At 38.5% G+C, this 20558-nt stretch overlaps 1 protein-coding gene across 1 annotated transcript; it reads left to right on the top strand.

The window, feature by feature from the left end:
- The first annotated feature begins 40 nt into the window (after nucleotides 1–40).
- Nucleotides 41–19691, top strand: LOC141823507 (auxin transport protein BIG). Its single transcript, XM_074710800.1, has 14 exons — nucleotides 41–302; nucleotides 388–494; nucleotides 2676–2841; nucleotides 2942–9009; nucleotides 9150–9764; nucleotides 9912–10092; nucleotides 10400–10628; nucleotides 10712–15250; nucleotides 15329–15551; nucleotides 16032–16436; nucleotides 16523–16666; nucleotides 16980–18008; nucleotides 18105–18608; nucleotides 18689–19691. The coding sequence occupies exons 1-14, from the start codon at nucleotides 41–43 to the stop codon at nucleotides 19511–19513; spliced, it is 15297 nt and encodes a 5098-aa protein (XP_074566901.1). The 3' UTR covers nucleotides 19514–19691.
- Nucleotides 19692–20558: the final 867 nt, after the last annotated feature.

Here is a 20558-nt window from a genome sequence, read left to right as displayed (position 1 = left end):
GTCTTGCAGATCTGTCTCCTCCATGAACTGATCGATCGCCATGGCGGAGATGTCAAGTCTCCTTGAGATCTTTGCGGATGGCGGCGTCGCCGTCTCCGCCGCCGTCGTGCCGAGGGATCTCGTCCAGAGGCTCCGCTCCGACTCCGCCAGACCCGGTCTCGAGCGCCTCCTCGCCATCCTCAGCGCCGGGATAGAGGACTGCGGCGACGGTCGCCTCGGATTCCAGAGCTGGTCACGAGAGCAGATCGAGGCCGTGCTCTCTGTCTCGCGGCTCGTCGTCGCTGCGCTCCTCAGCGCTTCAGGTCTGATGCTAGCGTCTGATTTTTTGTGCGATTTTTATTTTATTTCTCGTCGTAGAAATCACGGTGGATTCGTGATTTTGTGCAGTGGAGCAAGTGGGACCAGTGGCGTCGGCCATCGTGGCGAGGTCGACGGAGTTAGGCATCATTTTTCTGGAGCGTTCGAAATTTGATTGCGACGATTTAAGCTTGGAGGTGTGTGCTGTTTCAACTGTTTTCCCCATTTTGTTTGTTAGAGTCCTCGTGGCAATTGGTATCTTAAGTAGAAAGTTTCTGTTGCTGGATTTAACCCGTACGACAGCTTTAATTTGGTTGCTGCTCCTCTTGGTTTTCTGATATTCATCTGTTTTCAATGCTGCTAACGGTCTTGAGTACTGATATTTTACCTTATCTAATCAACGGCTTGTTTGTATATTACTATCATCTTACTAATATTATATCGCATTCCTCCTATGGAAAGCTGAAAAGTTGAAACTAAATTTCTATTATTGAAGAAATTTGTGCTTGGGAAATCCGATCATATTTGGTCAGATTTGTGTTAGATCATTATTGATAGTTCAAGATACTAAGAAATGTACATTGTAATGCCGATATGCTTGTATACTATGATTCCAATCACAAGAAATGAATTTGAACATGAGGATTGGAATAGGATTTCTTGGGAGACTTTTCTAGAATGGAATTCAAATTCTTTTCCTACAGGAATTGGTTCCAGAAGGTGCTGCAACTGGTTTCTGATTCTTTCTTATACACATGCTTTTCATATGCCTTTGTGATAAGTTTATATGGCTCTTATGGGAGCAAATTACTTGCTACTTCCCACTAACCACCCCTCATGAAACCCAAGATTCTTTAATTTATGGTTTTGCTGTTTTTTCATGTCCTTTTGCTCTTCCACTTAATGCAACAAGTTTATGTAGAAAGTTGTACATTCTTGGACTTACCTATCTGTTGGCTTTAGTTTGGTTGTTACTTTTACTTCTGATCTTCCCATTAGTTCTTCTATTTTCAAAGCTGATAATGATCATCCATTCACATCTTGAGTTCTGATGTCTGAACTTGTGTGAATGACTTGTTTCTTCATTTTTTGTGAGAATTTGTATACATGTTCCTAGTGGAGCAAATTATAGCGTGCGTCTTGCTAGTCTTTGGCAAATGATGAAATATAGGTCTTTGATATGGGAATGGGTCAGATGCTAGAAGATTAAATCTTTAATCTCCTCTTAGATGGATATTTTAGTGATACATGGTATATTTATACCTTTGTATTAACTAATTAAGTAAAAAAGATTAAACTTGATTGTACATCTCAAAATACAATATGATCGTGGATTTTGTTTGAGCGTTGTGCTTTATATAAAGTTTTGGTTCTTTGAATGAGACATCTCCCCTTTTGCTATTCTTCAGAGTTTCTTCCCCACTTGCTTGACTAGGGTGCTTTTACTTTTGCTTCTCACTAGTTGGAGAAGGTAAAACTGAATGATCTATTACTCTCTGCCTCTTCTTTATTAGAGAGAGATAATATTAATCAACATGCAGGAATTCTTTTGAGCTTTGATTCACCAATAAGAGGAAATTAAATCTCTGCTTGTTAGAATGGTTCCATACTTTTGTTTTATAACATACACTTAACTCTGTAAAAACACATAAACATTAGATGTATATTAGCACATCATGTGCAATCCATGCTAATAAATTTGGAGTGAGATTGCTTGATGAGTCTGGTTATAATTAAAGCTCGACAAGCAAAAGTGTTAGTTTCATTGTACATTGTTTTAATGTTTGTTTCTATACTGTCATTTGATTTTTTTAAGCTTGGTGTATTATTATGAAGGCCTGATGTCAAGGTTTATCTTGGACATAGCAATCTCTTCACACAGCCAATTGGAATTTGTGCTCAGACTGACAGTAGTTGAGGATCAATAGCATTATATTCCATAAGGAATTACAATCTTCAGATTTAAATATAGACATAAAAAATAACTATTTCTCTTAAAAACTAGGTAAAGCAAAGGACTTTGTAATTTTAATTTAAAAAAACAACTATTTTTCCTTGAGGAATAAAATTCATGTGACTGACCCTGAATAGTTGAGCCTGATATACATCTGGAATTAAAGGAAGTCGCAAATGTAAAGTTGAAACAAACATTAAGCTTTCTTTTATGCCCAATTTACACTCTCCAGTAGCATTATGCCAAGAGTCCAATCTGCTTAAATTCTATTTTATCTTGAATCTGTTAGCTCTTTTATTTGTCTAGAAGCTGTGTAAGCATACCAAATTGGTTTATATTTTGAATCTTATTCATTCTCCTGTTTAATGTCTATTATCTGACATTTGAATTTTCTTTGTTCATATTTTCTTTTCTTTTCCTGCAGAATGGATTTGCATTGTTGCTGGAGTTGGTTTTGGGTGACAGAACTTCAACTGAGTCTGAATCTCAGCATTGTGAATCTATAAACACCTACATAGAGCAGATATTAGTTATCCCAGTCAGACCTTGCCATGTGGACTACAGAAACAATCTTTCATGTCATCAGCAAGGTATTTACTTACCCCGTATTTGCTTTTATGTTTAATTGGTAGTTTTATTCCAGTTGAATCCATTCTGATGCATCAATTTCTTGACTTTTTTTGGGATAAGGTTTTGACTGCTTGGATGATAGAAATATAGTAGAGAATCTTCTAGTTTCTTTATCTTTAGAATCTATTCAGCCAGATTCTGTTGCCAATCTGCTCACTTCAAAAGTTGATCTGAGAACTCCAGACAACAATAGCTCTGCAGCAAAACACTTCATTGTTGTTCACTTGAAGTGTGTAGCTCGCCTCCTTACACTGTGTGAAAGGCTGCTTTGCCCACCAGCTTCCTTAGATCAACAGAAGAATGATGTGAAATTTACTTTGAGACTGTCTTTTAGTCTGAGAATGCTAAAGTATCTTAGGAATCTTGTCAAGGAGGTTCCATGTGGTGCTTGTGATATGAAGTTGCTGCATGCTGTTGCAAGCTATGCTGACACATTACCATCCTTGTTTAAATTGAAGTTTGATTTTCTTGATGGCAATCTGGACTTTAAAGAGAGTACTCATGGGTGTGTTCTGTTGCAAATTTTTGAAGAGTTTCTTCAGTTTGGCAAAATTGTCTTCTATGACAGTACTGTATCTCGCAACATCCAAGCATGTACAATTGCTTCCATGGTAGAAATTTTAGCTTCTGATGGCTGGAGATATGATAGATTGTCATCTTCTCCAAGGCCTCCCTTAATTTATTCTCCACAAGTTGTTCTTTGCTTATTAAAGTTTCTTAAGGATGCTAAGAGCTGGGCATCTCCAATTCATGACATTAAGATAAATCTGAATGCTATATCATCTGACTGTCCATGTGAGTCTGAGGCTGATGATGGCCCTTCATGCCACATTCGTGATGAGAAGGTTCTTTTGCACAAGAGACACTCATTTGAGCAACTTTTGAACATTATATTTCCAGCGTCAAGGAAATGGATCGATAGCCTATTGCATCTTGTATTTTTTCTACATTCAGAAGGTGTCAAATCAAAAATCACTGAAAAATCACGCTCAAGATCAATAAAACTAGTTGTTGCTCCAGAGGTTGACACTGCAGTGACTCACGAAGAGGAAGCTATATTTGGGAACCTCTTTTCTGAACCTGCTAAGCCTCCTGTTTCAGCAGATGTTGATCAGCCATCAGCTGCAGTTGCTGCTTCAATCAATTCTGATTTGCCTTTTCAAGCAGCATCAGAGTTACTGAGTTTTCTGCAACTTTGTATATTTTCTCCAGAATGGTGTTATTCAGCATTTGAGAATGCTTGTCAAAAGGTTGACAAAAACCATATAGATCAATTACTATCACTGCTACATTACTGTCCTGATGGAAGGAATGGGAACTCACGAATGTCAGATTCTTCTTCCAATGTATTGTGTATAAGTGGGATCTGCTTCGACCTTCTACAAAATCTATTGGTTCATCATGTCTTATCAAGTTCACTTAAGGACTACCTTGTTGACCAGGTTCTTAAGGTAGAAGATGGTATATATGTCTACAATCAGTATGGTGTTGCTCTCTTAGCTAATGCTCTTATTTTGCATGATGAATCAGATGATAGACATATGATGAAGAAGATATGTGAAGGATATGTTAATTTCATTCTACAGAAGGCAAGGGATATTTGTTGCAAAGGCCCTGTGTCTAGTGACATCCTTTCAAGTCTGCCAAGTACTTTTCACTTGGAAATTGTATTGATGGCCTTTCATCTGTCAAATGATGCTGAAAAAGCTTCTCTTGTTAGTTTTATATTTAATTCACTCAGAGAATTGAATACTCCTCCAGGTTTTACCGTCAAACAATTATTTGGGTGGGGTTTAGTGGTTTCAAGGATTCTCTTGATCCTGCGCCATGTGGTAATGTACCCATCTATGTGCCCATCTTGGTTGCTTCTTCGGTTGAGGTTCAAGATGAGGGAAGTCCAATCTAAGTCATTCGACACCATTCCACAAGGCAATCACATACCATCCTGGGCATTTACGGTGGTACAAAGCTTGCTTGCTAATTCTGTCAATGAGGTCCCAACTATGGTTAGTAACCTCATGCCTCATTTAATTGATGTTGCCATCCCTCCTGCTTCATACTATACAATAAACATGACCCAACAACATGTGGGGCTGAACTTGACTGAACTGATCTCTACGTTCTCACGGATTCTTGATTTTTGGAATGGCAAAGAATTGGAAGCAGCAGAAGAATTACTACTTGAACGTTATATGTTTTCACTTTGTTGGAGTGTAGTCTCAACAAATTTCCCAGATTATAGAGACACATGGTTTCATGGGCACAATTGGAAGGATCTTGATGTGGCAGATGTTAAGTCCTTCCTGAGCTTTGGTCTTATTATGGTGATTGAAGGCATTGATATTGGTGAGGATGTTGATATTTTTGGTGTTATTTATAATATTCTTACTCAGATTCATTCTAAGCAGTTAGAAATTTCATCGATACAGAGTTTGGATTTACTCAGAAATAATGCATGGATTTCACTTGTGCTTGTGCTTCTTAATGCTGGTCTTTTAAAATGCTCCAGGGAAAATAATCATGATCAGCATCACTTGGCTAATCACTCTGCATATGTTGGATTGTTACATGTTAAGGAAAGTATAATTCCTAAGATTTTTCAAGGGAACAATGATATACAACTCATTAAGGTATTGTCATCTATTCTAAAGACACAGATGCAAATCCTTCACAAAGCTATCATATTCACCCTTGATCATAAACGACCTTTTGGAGATGTGTTCTCTCCACTTTTATTGGTTATGCACACCTTACTGGAAAAGTCGAAGCAAAAAACTCTTTTGGATAAGAGCGGTTGTAGTCTTTCAGACTTGGAGTCTCTGTATGGACTTTTGCCAAAACTGGATGAATTTGCTATGAAAGAGGATGATGGAAGCATAAAAAGTATTATCATGATGAGCTTATTGCATGGCTTTCCATCAAAGTTAGATCATTCTGATGGCGCTCTTCATTCTTGTGTTCTTGCTATAAAAGTGATAATATGTTTCTTGGATTTCTATATTAAGATCAAAGATGCAAGAGGTGAAATAGGAACTGATGTCATTTGTGAGCTACTTGAGACAATAACTGCAGTGAGATGTAATAGATTATTTGGATGCATTCATGGAAAGTGTGATACTGTTTGTGATAGTCTGATTGATCAGAAGGAACTTTCTGGTTATCAAGATCTATTTGTCTTGAAACAGTTGGAAGGTTTTCTTGAAAAAATTAATTCCAGTGCGATGATGGATGCTGAAATGCAAGAATTACTGGTTGATATCATAATTGATCTGATTGATGGCCTCAGAAGAGATAACTCCAAGAAACAGATTTTTGACTTTTTCTTAGGCATTGATGAAGGTGTGTCTAAAAATGATAAGGAACTTTTTAATAAGCAGCATGGTAACGTGTTGGTGCTCATCAATGCTCTGGATAACTGCCACACAGAGACAGTTAATTTGAAGGTTTTGAATTTATTGGTTGATCTCTTGTCTTATGGGCTCTGCTCGAGTCTCAAACAGCAAATTCAAAGGAAATTGATTGAAATGGACTTGTTAATCCTTTCATGTTGGTTAGAAAAGAGGCTTCTGGGAATGTTGACTGAATCTGATGCTGGAGGTATGATTGCAAAAGGAAGTTCCTCTGCACTTAGAGAATCAACTATGAATTTTCTCATACATCTTGTATCACAGCCATGCGAAATGTTCACAGAACTTAAGAGTTGGATTACTGAAGCTTTGCTTATTCCACTTGATCAAGCATTTATTTTTTTTGACTTTCAGATTGCCAAAGCTTACTTCAATTTTGTTGTTCAGTTTTTGAATGGCGATCCTTCTGCAATGAAGCAACTCATCAAGAAAACTATAATTCTAATGGAGAAATTGGTGGATAATGAAAGCTTGCTTCATGGATTGAATTTCCTCTTTAGCTTCATTGGTGCTGTATTGGGTGATCCCAGATCTGACAAGAGTAGCTTAAATAAGGTTTCGTCAAAACTTTGTTCGAGCAATAGTTTTGGTGCTGGATCTGTAGTTGCAAAGACAATCAATTCAAGAAAAAACTCTGAGAGTTTGGTTCTTCCTACCAATCAAGAAAGTGGTTCTGTGTCACTTGATTGTGATGCAACTTCTGCTGATGAAGATGATGATGATGCAACATCAGATGGTGAATTTGGCAGTATTGATAAAGATGAGGAAGATGATAATGATAGTGAAAGGGCATTGGCCTCTAAAGTATGCACATTTACTTCAAGTGGGAGTAACTTCATGGAGCAACATTGGTATTTTTGTTATACTTGTGACCTAACTATTTCTAAGGGTTGTTGCTCAATATGTGCGCAGGTCTGCCACCGTGGGCATCGTGTTGTCTATTCCCGATCAAGTCGTTTTTTCTGTGATTGTGGTGCTGGAGGAGTCAGGGGAAGCAGCTGCCAGTGTTTGAAGCCTCGGAAATTCACTGGAGATGACAATGTTCCACCTCATGGTGTTAGTAACCTCCATTCATTATTAGCTTTCCCTTCAGATGGTGATCAGGGAGCAGACAGTGACTCTGATTTGGATGATGATGTTTGTGTGGACACTGATAATTCTTTTAAGCTGTTAATTCCTGAACAGGTGCAAGATGAATTACCTTCGCTACTTGGAAGCCTTGATCTAGAAGGTCGGTTTCTGAAACTATGTGATAGACTTCTTCCTGCTGTGAGTAGCCGGAGAGAATTAAACTTTTCAAAAGATAAGAAAGTAATTCTTGGTGATAATAAAGTGTTGTCTTATAGCATTGAGCTTTTTCAATTGAAGAAGGCATACAAAAGTGGATCTCTAGACCTTAAGATAAAGGCTGATTATCCAAATTCTAGGGAACTCAAATCACATTTAACTTCTGGTTCTCTCATAAAATCATTACTCAGTGTCAGTGCAAGGGGTAGGCTTGCTGCTGGAGAAGGTGACAAAGTGGCAATATTTGATGTTGGACAACTGATTGGACAACCAACTGTTGCACCAGTAACTGCAGACAAGACAAACATCAAGCCACTGTCAAAGAACATAGTTCGCTTTGAAATAGTTCATTTGATCTTCAATCCTGTGGTTGACAATTATCTGGCTGTTGCTGGATATGAGGATTGCCAAGTGCTTACTGTAAATCTTCGTGGTGAAGTGACTGATAGACTTGCCATTGAACTTGCCTTGCAAGGTGCTTATATTCGACGAGTGGATTGGGTTCCAGGATCACAGGTTCAGCTAATGGTAGTTACTAACATGTTTGTAAAAATATATGACCTGTCACAAGACAATATAAGTCCCAAACACTATTTCACGCTCTCTGATGATATTGTGGATGCTACACTTGTCCCAGCTACCATGGGTAAAGCATTTTTGCTTGTTCTGTCAGAAGCTGGCCACTTATTCAGATTTGAAGTGTCAATGGAGGGTAATGTTGGAGCAAATGCCCTGACAGACATCATAGCTATTCAGGATGAGGATGTTCTGCGTAAGGGCCTCTCGTTGCTTTTCTCCTTGACTTACAGACTGCTAATCTTGTCCTATCAAGATGGCACTACATTGATGGGACGCTTGGATGCTAATGCAACTAGTTTAATAGACATATCGTATGTTCTTGAGAACGATCAAGATGGCAAACTTCGAACTGCTGGCCTCCATCACTGGAAAGAACTAATTTCTGGCAGTGGACTTTTCATTTGCCTGTCAACTCACAAGTCTAATGCTGCAACACTAGTATCCTTGGGTCCTAGTGAAATGATTGCGCAGAACCTAAAATATGGTTCTGGCTTATCTTTGCCTTTGGTTGGTGTTGCTGCCTATAAGCCTTTATCAAAAGACAAAACTCATTGTCTTGTATTACAAGATGATGGCAGCCTTCAAATTTACTCTCATTTGCCTACAGGAGTTGATACTGCAGGCAATATAAGTGCTGAACAAACTAAAAAGCTGGGTTCAAGTATACTCAACAACAAAGCTTATGCTGGTATGAACCCAGAGTTTCCTCTCGATTTTTTTGAGAAGACAATGTGCATCACTGGAGATGTTAAATTCAGCAGTGATGCAATTAAAAATGGCGATTGTGAAGGTATTAGGCAAAGATTAGCATCAGATGATGGGTTTTTGGAGGGCCCAAGTTCTTCAGGATTTAAGGTATGATAACCTCGAATCTGTCAATTCTACCAACACTTCTATTATATAGTACATGCTGAAATTCCACAATGGTTAATGCTATATCAATTTTGACATTGACCTTTTCTACTGTATTATTGATTAAGTTGCTTGGTTTCCAGGTGACAGTATCAAATTCAAACTCTGACATTGTTATGGTGGGCTGCCGAATTCAAGTTGGCAATACATCAGCAAGTCACATTCCATCTGAAGTTACCATTTTCCAGCGAGTAATAAAGCTGGATGAGGGCATGCGATCATGGTATGACATTCCTTTCACAGTTGCTGAATCCCTTCTAGCTGATGAAGAGTTCACTATCTCTATGGGCCGAACTTTTGATGGTTCAACCATGCCTAGAGTAGATTCTCTGGAAGTGTATGGTCGTTCTAAGGATGAATTTGGTTGGAAAGAGAAAATCGATGCTGTGCTGGATCTGGAAGCCCATGTTCTTGGTGGTGGTTCTGGTGCTTCAGGGACTGGCAAGAAACGTCTACCTACACAATCTTCTGCTATTCAAGAACAAGTTTTGGCTGATGCCATCAAACTCCTTTCAAGGATTTATTCCCTTATCAGGTTGCAAAATACTGAAATTGAGGATGTGAATGTACAGCTTAATAAGCTCAAGTGCAGGTCTTTACTGGAAACTGTATTTCAGAGTGACAGGGAGCCATTGCTGCAATCTGCAGCATGTCGTGTTCTTCAGGCTGTGTTTCCGAAAAGGGAAATTTACTATCAGGTCCATCATATTTTATAATACAGATGTTTATCTTATTCTTTTTTTACCTACTTAGTATCATGCTTCTGTTGACAGAGTGAAATTTTATATCAGTTTTCCCATAGTGTTAAATTAGATTTTGTGTACCTTACATCATGGTTCTCTCAGGTGAAAGACACTATGCGTCTCCTAGGAGTTGTAAATTCTTTCCCTATGCTTATTTCCAGAGTAGGGATAGGAGGTCCTGCAGCTGTATGGGTCATTAAAGAGTTTACTTCCCAGATGCATGCAGTGTCAAAAGTCGCATTACATCGAAGATCCAACTTGGCACTATTTCTTGAAACTCATGGTATGTTCATTGTACATTTACTGTATGCAATTAGAGATTCATACAACTTCCATTTGAAAGAAACATTATCTTCATCAACTTTAATTTTCATATGTTGCTGATAACTTTTTTGGCAGAATTCATTCATTAGTTTTTCCATTATCTTACAAGGAATAATTATGTTGAACTCGAGATTCAGTTGACATAAAAGCCTATAGGCATGCAAATGCATACTGGAGTTCATTTATTTCATGATTTTTTAACTCCATTTATCTATTTTAAATGTGTTGTTGGGAGTTTCTTCAGTCGTTTCAATTTATTTAAATAGGTCCAGAAGTAATTGATGGATTGATTCAAGTTCTCTGGGCAATTCTGGACTGGGAACGACCAGAAACACAGACAATAAACAGCATCATAATGCCTACAGTGGAGCTTATATATAGTTATGCTGAATGCCTGGCTTTGCATGGAAATCAAACTCGGTCTGTTGCACCTGCTGTTGCATTACTTAAGAAACTTCTCTTTGCACCTTATGAAGCTGTCCAAACATCCAGCAGGTTCTATTTGAATTTGGAGACATCTTTTATTTAGAATTTTAAACTAATAATGTGAAGTTGACTATTTTTGTTGTTTGATTTAGTTTGGCTATATCATCTTGGTTGCTTCAAGTGCCTTTTCCAAAGCAGACAATTATACCTTCTGATGATCCTGCAGAAAGTCATGTAACAGCACAGGTTCCTTCTGTAAACACAGCAAGTGGAAATTCACAAGTTATGATTGAAGAAGATTCTACTATATCATCTGTACAATATTGTTGTGATGGCTGTTCAACAGTTCCGATACTTAGACGTAGGTGGCATTGTAATATTTGCCCAGATTTTGACTTGTGTGAAGCATGCTATGAAGTTCTTGATGCTGATCAGCTCCCTCCACCACATTCAAGAGATCATCCAATGTCAGCTATTCCAATTGATATTGATTCTATTGCTGGTGATGGTAATGAAATACCTTTCTCCATCTCCATGGATGAGTTGAGTGATGCAAGCTTAGCATCATTGTCTACAGAGATAAGCATGCAAAAATCATCATCTTCAATTCATGTCTTGGATACAAATGAAAGTGGAGACTTCATGGTTACCTTATCTGATCAAACAATAGTTTCTATTTCTGCTTCACAACGTGCTTTGAATTCTCTGCTGCTTCGTCATTTGATAGAAGAGCTCAATGGTTGGATGGAGACAACATCTGGTTTTCGAGCTATTCCTGTTATGCAGCTCTTCTATAGATTATCATCGGCAGTTGGTGGGCCTTTTATGGATAGCTCCAAACCTGAAAATTTAGACTTGGAAAAATTTGTCAAATGGTTACTTGAGGAGATTAATCTCAATAAACCTTTCCCAGCTAAAGCACGAACAACATTTGGTGAGGTTGCCATTCTTGTCTTCATGTTCTTCACTTTAATGCTTCGGAATTGGCATCAGCCTGGCAGTGACAGTTCTCAGTCAAAACCAAGTGCCAGTGCAGATTTACAAGATAAAAATTTTGTTTTGATCCCTTTGTCAGTTTCAACTGCCTCATCCTCTAATGATGATCCAGAAAGGACTGAATTTGCTTCTCAGCTTATTCGAGCTTGTTCATTTATTCGCCAACAATCTTTTCTGAATTATTTAATGGATATTCTGCAGCAGCTTGTCAATGTTTTCAAGTCTTCATCAGGAAATCTTGAAAGCGATCTCTCTGCTAGTTCTGGTTGTGGTTCTCTTTTGATTGTGCGGAGAGAGCTACCAGCTGGAAACTTCATTCCTTTCTTTCCTGATTCTTATGCCAAGTCTCACAGCACTGATATGTTCGCAGACTATCATAAGTTGTTGCTTGAGAATACTTTCCGTTTAGTGTATAGTTTAGTACGTCCAGAAAAGCAAGAGAAATCTGCCGAAAAGGATAAGACATACAAAACAAATGTTAACAAAGACTTGAAGCTTGATGGTTTTCAGGATGTTCTCTGTAGTTATATCAGTAACCCACATACAACCTTTGTGCGAAGGTATGCTAGGAGGTTATTCCTTCATTTATGTGGTAGCAAAACTCAATATTACAGTATAAGAGATTATTGGCAATTCTCAAATGAAGTTAAGAGGCTACACAAATTGATCAGTAAATCTGGAGGGTTTGAAAATCCTGTGCCTTACGAGAAGAATGTCAAGCTTGTCAAGTGCTTGTCTACTATGTCTGAAGTAGCCACAGCAAGACCCAGGAATTGGCAGAAATACTGCTCAAAACACATTGAACTTCTGCCCTTTCTGATGAATGGAATTTTTAACTTTGGTGAAGAATCTGTTGTCCAAACACTCAAGCTTTTGAATTTGGCCTTCTACACTGGAAAGGACTTGGGCCACGGCACACAGAGAACTGGTGATGGAGTAGCTTCTACTAGATTGCAAACTTCAGATTCAAAAAAGAAGAAAAAAGGTGAGGATACAACTGAAAATTCTTCTGAAAAAGGTTGCCTGGACATGGAACAAGCTGTTGAAATCTTCAGTGTCACAGATGGTCATATTCTGAGAAAATTTATTGATTCTTTTCTATTGGAATGGAATTCATCAAATGTTCGTCATGAAGCTAAGAACGTGTTGTATGGCCTCTGGCACCATGGTAAACAATCATTAAAGGAGAGTTTGTTAACTGCACTTTTGGAGAAGTTGAAACATTTGCCTACTTACGGGCAAAGCATATTGGAGTACACTGAGCTAATGACATGGCTCCTAGGAAGAGCGCCTGATTGCAGTATGAAGCTATATGATACAGAGCTCGTCAATCGATGCCTGACATCTGATGTCATAACCTGTATATTTGAGACACTGCATTCACAAAATGAGCTCCTGGCAAATCATCCAAATTCACGCATCTATAGCACTCTAAGTAGCTTGGTAGAATTTGATGGTTATTATCTCGAGAGTGAGCCATGCGTAACCTGTAGCTGTCCAGAGGTTCCATACAGCAGGATGAAACTGGAAAGCTTGAAATCTGAGTCAAAATTCACTGACAACCGCATCATAGTGAAATGTACCGGAAGCTTTACTATTCAGTCAATTACAATGAATGTGCATGATGCTAAGAGGTCAAAGTCAGTAAAAGTTTTGAACTTGTACTACAATAATCGGCCTGTAACTGACTTGTCAGAACTTAAAAACAATTGGTCTCTTTGGAAGCGTGCAAAGAGCTGTCATCTTGCCTTTAACCAGACAGAGCTAAAATTGGAATTTCCAATTCCAATTACTGCTTGCAATTTCATGATTGAGTTGGATTCCTTTTATGAAAACCTCCAAGCTTCTTCCCTTGAGTCATTGCAGTGCCCTAGATGTAGCAGATCTGTAACTGATAAGCATGGAATCTGTAGCAATTGTCGTGAAAATGCATACCAATGCAGACAGTGCCGGAATATTAATTATGAAAATTTGGATTCTTTTCTCTGCAATGAGTGTGGATACAGTAAATATGGGCGTTTTGAGTTCAATTTCATGGCAAAACCTAGCTTTTTGTTTGATAATATTGAAAATGAGGAGGATTTGAGAAAAGGATTGGCAGCTATTGAGTCAGAATCAGAAAATGCCCACAGGCGATACCAGCAACTATTAGGGTTCAAGAAGCCTCTGCTCAAATTGGTATCAAACATAGGTGAAAATGAAATTGATTCACAGCAGAAGGATAGTGTTCAACAAATGATGGTGTCCTTACCAGGGCCATCATGCAAAGTAAGCAGGAAAATTGCTCTTCTGGGTGTATTATATGGCGAGAAATGCAAAGCAGCCTTTGATTCTGTCAGTAAAAGTGTCCAGACTTTGCAGGGACTCAAACGTGTGGTGATGACGTATCTTCAACAGAAAAATTCTGGTGATGCCAGGGACTCCTTAAGATTCACAGTTCCAAGATCATCCAACAGTTGCTACGGTTGTGCTATCACATTTGTCACTCAGTGTTTGGAGTTTTTGCAAGTGCTTTCAAAACATACAAAATGCAAAAAACAACTTGTTGCTGCTGGTATATTATCAGAGTTATTTGAAAATAACATTCATCAGGGTCCTAAAACTGCTCGGGTTCAAGCTAGGGCTGTTCTTTGTGCTTTAACTGAAGGTGATGCAGATGCTATGGCTGAATTGAACACTTTAATAAAGAACAAAGTGATTTATTGCCTTGAACACCACCGTTCCATTGATGTTTCACTAGCCACACGTGAGGAGCTATTGCTTCTCACTGAGACATGTGGCCTGGTAGATGAATTCTGGGAAGCAAGATTACGTGTTGTTTTCCACCTTCTATTTGCCTCGATTAAGCTGGGGGCTAAACACCCTGCCATTTCTGAGCATATAATCCTTCCTTGTTTGAGGATAATCTCGCAGGCATGTACTCCTCCCAGGTCAGATGCTGCAGATAAAGAACAAGGGGTGGGAAAGACTACTATTTTATTGCCAAAGAATGACCATAAGCCTTCTATGTCTCCGAACAGCCTCCCTACCACTGCTAAATCAGAGTTCATGGAAAAACACTGGGAAGGTGAACGAAAAGGTCAGTCTATACCATTGCTGAACTATTCAGAATGGGAGAAGGGTGCGTCATATCTTGATTTTGTCAGGAGGCAATACAAAATACCTCAGCCTATTAAAAATGTTGGTCAAAGAACCCGGCAAGACATACAAAAAAATGATTATCTGGCACTCAAATATGCACTTAAATGGAAACGACGTGCTTGTAGAGCAGCTAAAAATGGTGTCCCATCTTTTACCCTTGGTTCATGGGTCTCAGAGTTGATTCTAAGTGCTTGTTCACAGTCTATTAGATCTGAAGTATGCAACCTTATAAATGTGCTCTGCCAACAGAGTTCTTCTAGATGTTTCCAATTATTAAACTTACTCATGTCCTTACTACCAGCTACTCTAGCTGTTGGTGATAGCGCTGCAGATTTTTTTGAACTCTTCTTCAAAATGATTGATTCTGAGACTGCACGGCTCTATCTAACTGTAAAAGGATGCCTAAATACTATATGCAGCTTAATAACTTGTGAAGTCCACAATATTGAGTCTCAGGAAAGAAGCTTAAGCATCGATGTGTCACAGGGATTCACACTCCATAAGCTGGTTGAGCTGCTTACCAAATTTGTTGAGGTTCCTAATATACGAGTAAGGTAAATGTGATCCTTTTATTTTTACTTATCAAATCAACTAAACCTTCCATCGTTTTAAATTCTTGGTATTGATGACAGGTTTATGCAACATGACTTGTTATCTGAGATGCTGGAGGCACTTTTTGTCATACGAGGTCTGATAGTGCAGAAGACAAAGCTAATAAGTGACTGTAACCGACTCTTGAAAGAGCTACTAGATGGTCTTCTGGTAGAAAGCACTGAGAACAAATGGAAATTCATACGAGCTTGTATATCAGGTCTCCAGAGTCATAGAAAGGAGAGCAAGCATAGAACTACTTTGGTAATTAACTGCCTCCTATCTGTACTATTTGTGTATTTTCTGTTTATTTTATTTTTATTGAAGAGAGCATTACTCTGGCTCAGGAACCTACTCATGGTCTAGTGATGGTTATGAATACATCATATATGTATAAAACAGTACTGCTAAAATGCGGGGCTATGTTATATACTATAACTACCATCTTAATGTCCAATACTAATACGGGTTTAGAATCTTGTATTATTCTTTGGATTAAATCAATTACTATGCTATCACATTGGTCCAAGTCGGTACGAAACTGGATTTTAAAGGAAAATGCTTGATTTGGCTATGAAGTTAACTCTGTGATATGATAGACACTGTGACAATCTATAATGGAAGGCAATCCATATGAATAAATAATCTTATTGATGCTAATTTCCTAATCTTATATTACGACTCCATATTATTTGATTATCTGATACAGGAATTTTTGTTTCCATGTTGAATTTCTTTATGCAGTTTATATTGGAGCAACTTTGCAATATGATATGTCCATCAAAGCCTGAGCCTGTGTATCTTCTAATTCTTAACAAAGCTCACACTCAAGAAGAGTTTATCAGGGGATCTATGACTAAGAATCCTTATTCCAGTACTGAGATTGGTCCACTCATGCGAGATGTGAAAAATAAAATTTGTCATCAGCTGGACATGTTAGGTTTATTGGAAGATGATTATGGAATGGAATTATTAGTTGCCGGCAATATAATTTCTCTTGATTTAAGCATCTCTCAAGTGTATGAGCAGGTGTGGAAGAAGTACTACAACCAAACACAACACTCATTATCAAGTGCAGCTGTACCATCTTCTGCTGGACTATCATCAACAAAAGATTGTCCTCCTATGACTGTGACATACAGACTCCAGGTTGGTTACGTTATATATATCAATCTCATGTGGATATACTGCTTTATTAGTTGATGACATCTCATGTAAATCATGCTTATTTGCAGGGATTGGATGGTGAAGCCACTGAGCCAATGATCAAAGAATTGGAAGAGGAAAGGGAGGAATCGCTAGATCCTGAAGTTGAGTTTGCGATAGCAGGGGCTGTCAGGGAATGTGGAGGTCTTGAGATTATTTTAGGCATGATCCAGGTATCATTTTCATTGTGCTGTTACCATCTTTGATAGCGTTCATATCTGGGCAGTCAGATTGAAATTTGAATGCATTAATGATCTTATTACTTAACTATATTCACTGATATGTCAGAAAGAGACTGATCTGATTGCTGCTCAAGTTTTTTTCTTTATAATTTTGTTTGATGTGCCACTGTGAACCATTAATTTATTCTTTGTCGACTAACAATTATAGTTGCTGTGGTCTTGGTTGTCTAATCTTATTGCTTTGTCAGTAGATTTGGTACGTGCACTCTGTTCCTGTTTTAACTTCATTTTGGAATTTATTTAGCAGCGATTGCGTGATGAGGAGCTGAAATCAAACCAAGATGAGTTGGGTTTGACGCTCAACCTTCTCATGTACTGCTGTAAGATAAGAGAAAATAGACGAGCTCTGTTAAAATTAGGGGCTCTAGGTTTGCTGCTTGAAACAGCAAGACGCGCATTCTATGTGGATGCCTTTGAACCAGCTGAAGGCATTCTTTTGATTGTAGAAAGTTTGACAATGGAAGCTAATGAGAGCAACATTGGTATCACTCAAAGCGTGTTCACTGTTATTAATGAGGAAAGTGGTGCTGGAGAACAAGCAAAGAAAATAGTTCTCATGTTTCTGGAAAGATTATGTCATCCCTTGGGCACCAAGAAGTCAACTAAGCAGCAGAGGAATGATGAGATGGTGGCCAGGATCTTGCCATATTTGACTTATGGGGAGCCCGCAGCTATGGAAGCTCTAATCCAACATTTTGACCCTTACTTGCGAAACTGGGGTGATTATGATAAATTGCTGAAGCAACATCTGGATAATCCAAAGGATGGCAGTTTGGGTCATCAAGCTGACAAGCAGAAATTTGCTTTAGAAAATTTTGTGAGGGTGTCAGAGTCGCTCAAGTCAAGTTCCTGCGGCGAGAGGTTGAAAGACATTATACTTGAGAAAGGAATTATTAGGCTTGCAGTTGAGCACCTAAGAGAAAACTTTGCTATTACAGGCCAGGCTGGGTTCAAGTCAAGTGCAGAATGGACGTCTAATTTGAAATTGCCGTCAGTTCCATTGATTTTATCCATGCTCAGGGGACTGTCGAGGGGTCATTTGCCTACACAGAGATGCATCGATGATGAAGGAATTCTCCCACTACTACATGCTTTAGAAGGGGTTCCTGGAGAAAATGAAATAGGTGCAAGAGCTGAAAATTTATTGGACACACTGGCTGATAAGGAGAATAATGGTGATGGATTCTTGGGGGAGAAGATACACAAGTTAAGACATGCTTCTAGGGACGAAATGCGTCGTCGAGCTCTGAGGAAAAGAGAGGAATTACTTCTGGTAAATGATTCTTTTCCACTTCCTCTAGTATGTTCTGCTGTTGCAAAATTCCATATCTTTAAGTCATTTCTGTTGTGTTTTTTTTTTTAATGTTAGGGGTTGGGTATGCGGCAAGAGTTTGCCATTGATGGCGCTGAGCGCATTGTAGTTTCCCAGCCTGCGATTGAAGGTTTAGAAGACGTAGAAGAAGAAGAGGATGGGCTGGCTTGCATGGTTTGCCGGGAGGGTTATACACTTAGACCTAACGATATGCTTGGCGTCTACTCGTACAGCAAAAGAGTAAACCTGGGAGCAACAACTTCATCTAGTGCTCGTGGTGACTATGTATACACAACCGTTAGCCATTTCAATGTTATTCATTTTCAGTGCCATCAGGAGGCTAAACGGGCTGATGCTGCACTTAAAAATCCCAAAAAAGAATGGGAAGGTGCTACATTGAGAAACAACGAGACTTTATGTAACTGCATCTTCCCTCTGAGGGGGCCATCTGTTCCTGTTGCGCAGTATGTTCGGTTCATAGATCAGTACTGGGACAACCTCAATGCCCTTGGACGCGCAGACGGTAGCCGACTACGGTTGCTTACCTACGACATTGTCCTGGTATGGAAGCAATGCCTTTAGTTTCCCGTTCTTGTCAGCTAAATATCCTCGGTTGTCATTCGTTGATTGCCATATCGCAGATGTTGGCTCGTTTCGCAACTGGTGCTTTATTCAGCACGGACTGCAAGGGTGGAGGCAAGGAAAGCAATTCCCGCTTTCTTCCATTCATGATCCAAATGGCATCCTACCTACTTGACCTGGGAAGCCCCAGCCAACAGAGACGGACCATGACCAAATCGGTTGCTGCATTTTTGTCAAATGCATCATCTTCCTCAGATACATCAAGAACATCCCCCTCTCTTCCTGGATCTCGTTCCTCCCCCAGTTCGTCTGATGAGACCGTCCAATTCATGATGGTCAACTCCCTGCTCTCAGAGTCATACGAGGAATGGCTGCAGCATCGTCCTGCGTTCTTACGGAGGGGAATCTACTCTGCATACATGCAACACAAGTACGGTCGTTCGACCCTCAAATTATCTGATTCAGCTTCCAGGGCCAAGCGATCCGACGAAGGCTCTTCAACAGATTTGACAGACAGCACTAAGCTATTCTCCATAGTCCAGCCGATGCTCATTTATGCCGGTCTGATTGAACAGCTGCAGCAGTTCTTCAAGCTCAACAAGCGAAACAGTCCTGCGGCGGCATCCAGCGAGTCCACCGGGGGCGAAGGCAAGAACACAAGCGGCTTGGAGAAGTGGGAGATCACAATGAAGGAGCGGCTGGTGAACATCAAAGAAATGTCGAGATTCTCCGAAGAGCTGCTTTCCTGGCTGGAGGACATGACCAACGCCACTGATCTACAAGAAGCTTTCGACATTATGGGGGCGCTTGCAGATGCCCTATCGGGAGGTATCTCCCGGTGCGAGGACTTTGTTCGAGCTGCAATAGTTTCTGGCAAGAGCTGAAAGTTGTCAAATCTGGAGGTGTATACTTTTAGAAACTGGCTGTCGATTTAGGCTAGAGTGCTATGCAACTGCATCCATTTGCTAAAAATGGGCAGGTGCTAATTTTTGTTGCTTAGAATCTATTGTCGGGTGGTTTAGCACGTAATTGTCTTTCTGCTAATATCCGTGTTCGTGAATTTTACTGAGAGCTCGCAATTGTTTCCATATATTAAAATGGAAAAAACCTCTGCCGTAGTTAATGCCAGTCAGTCATCTTTCAATCTTTCGATTCTGGGTACAAATTATCTTCATACAAAATATCTTGGATAAAAATTAAGAAAGTATTTTTTTTTCAAATTATATTTTATTTTGATTTTTTTATCAAAAGAATATTCAATTCAACTACATGATTAATTAACTGTCTTTAGTATTTTTAATTTTTATTTAATTTTTAAATTCATTGAATATATTATTATAATTATGAAATTTATTTATTACGATGTGAATAAGAATAATAAAAATTTATATTATAAGAGATATGAAATAATTTCATAATTATCATAATAATTATAATAATAATAATTTTATAATTATTATAATATAAATAAAAATTTATTATTATAGTATATCTCATCGATTCAAGATTAATTTAAATAGAAGATAAATATCAAATATATTAGAGTTGAATCAAATCAAGGACACTAAAGCATTATGAACATTTGCTTTGCATTAGGATTTTAAATAAATCATGTCTCAGTAGTAAGTTCGATTATTCATACTCATTTAATTTGCAATAAACTATAAACAGTTTGTTTTTTAATATTAGGTCTTTTACTCCATTCAATTAATTTCAAAATATTTGTTAGGAAACCGTAGATTTTTGAGATTTCGCAGTTTGCATATTTAGTTTTCACAATGTCAAATTATGCAGCCCATTTTCATTGCACCTCTCCTTTTACTATTAAAATTTTGTTTTCTACCCATTTAAAAATTTATTATTCTAATTTACATTGTCAAATTTGTATATGAAGGCATAGATACGTTAGACTTTCAAAAGTATATTAAT

The sequence above is a fragment of the Curcuma longa genome, chromosome 1 (genome assembly GCF_044706935.1).
Source record: "Curcuma longa cultivar G26 ecotype Majalengka, Jawa Barat chromosome 1, ITB_CL_G26_1.1, whole genome shotgun sequence".
NCBI lineage: Eukaryota > Viridiplantae > Streptophyta > Magnoliopsida > Zingiberales > Zingiberaceae > Curcuma > Curcuma longa.
Note: the sequence above shows the minus strand (reverse complement) of the source record. Positions and strands in the feature narration are given on the sequence as shown.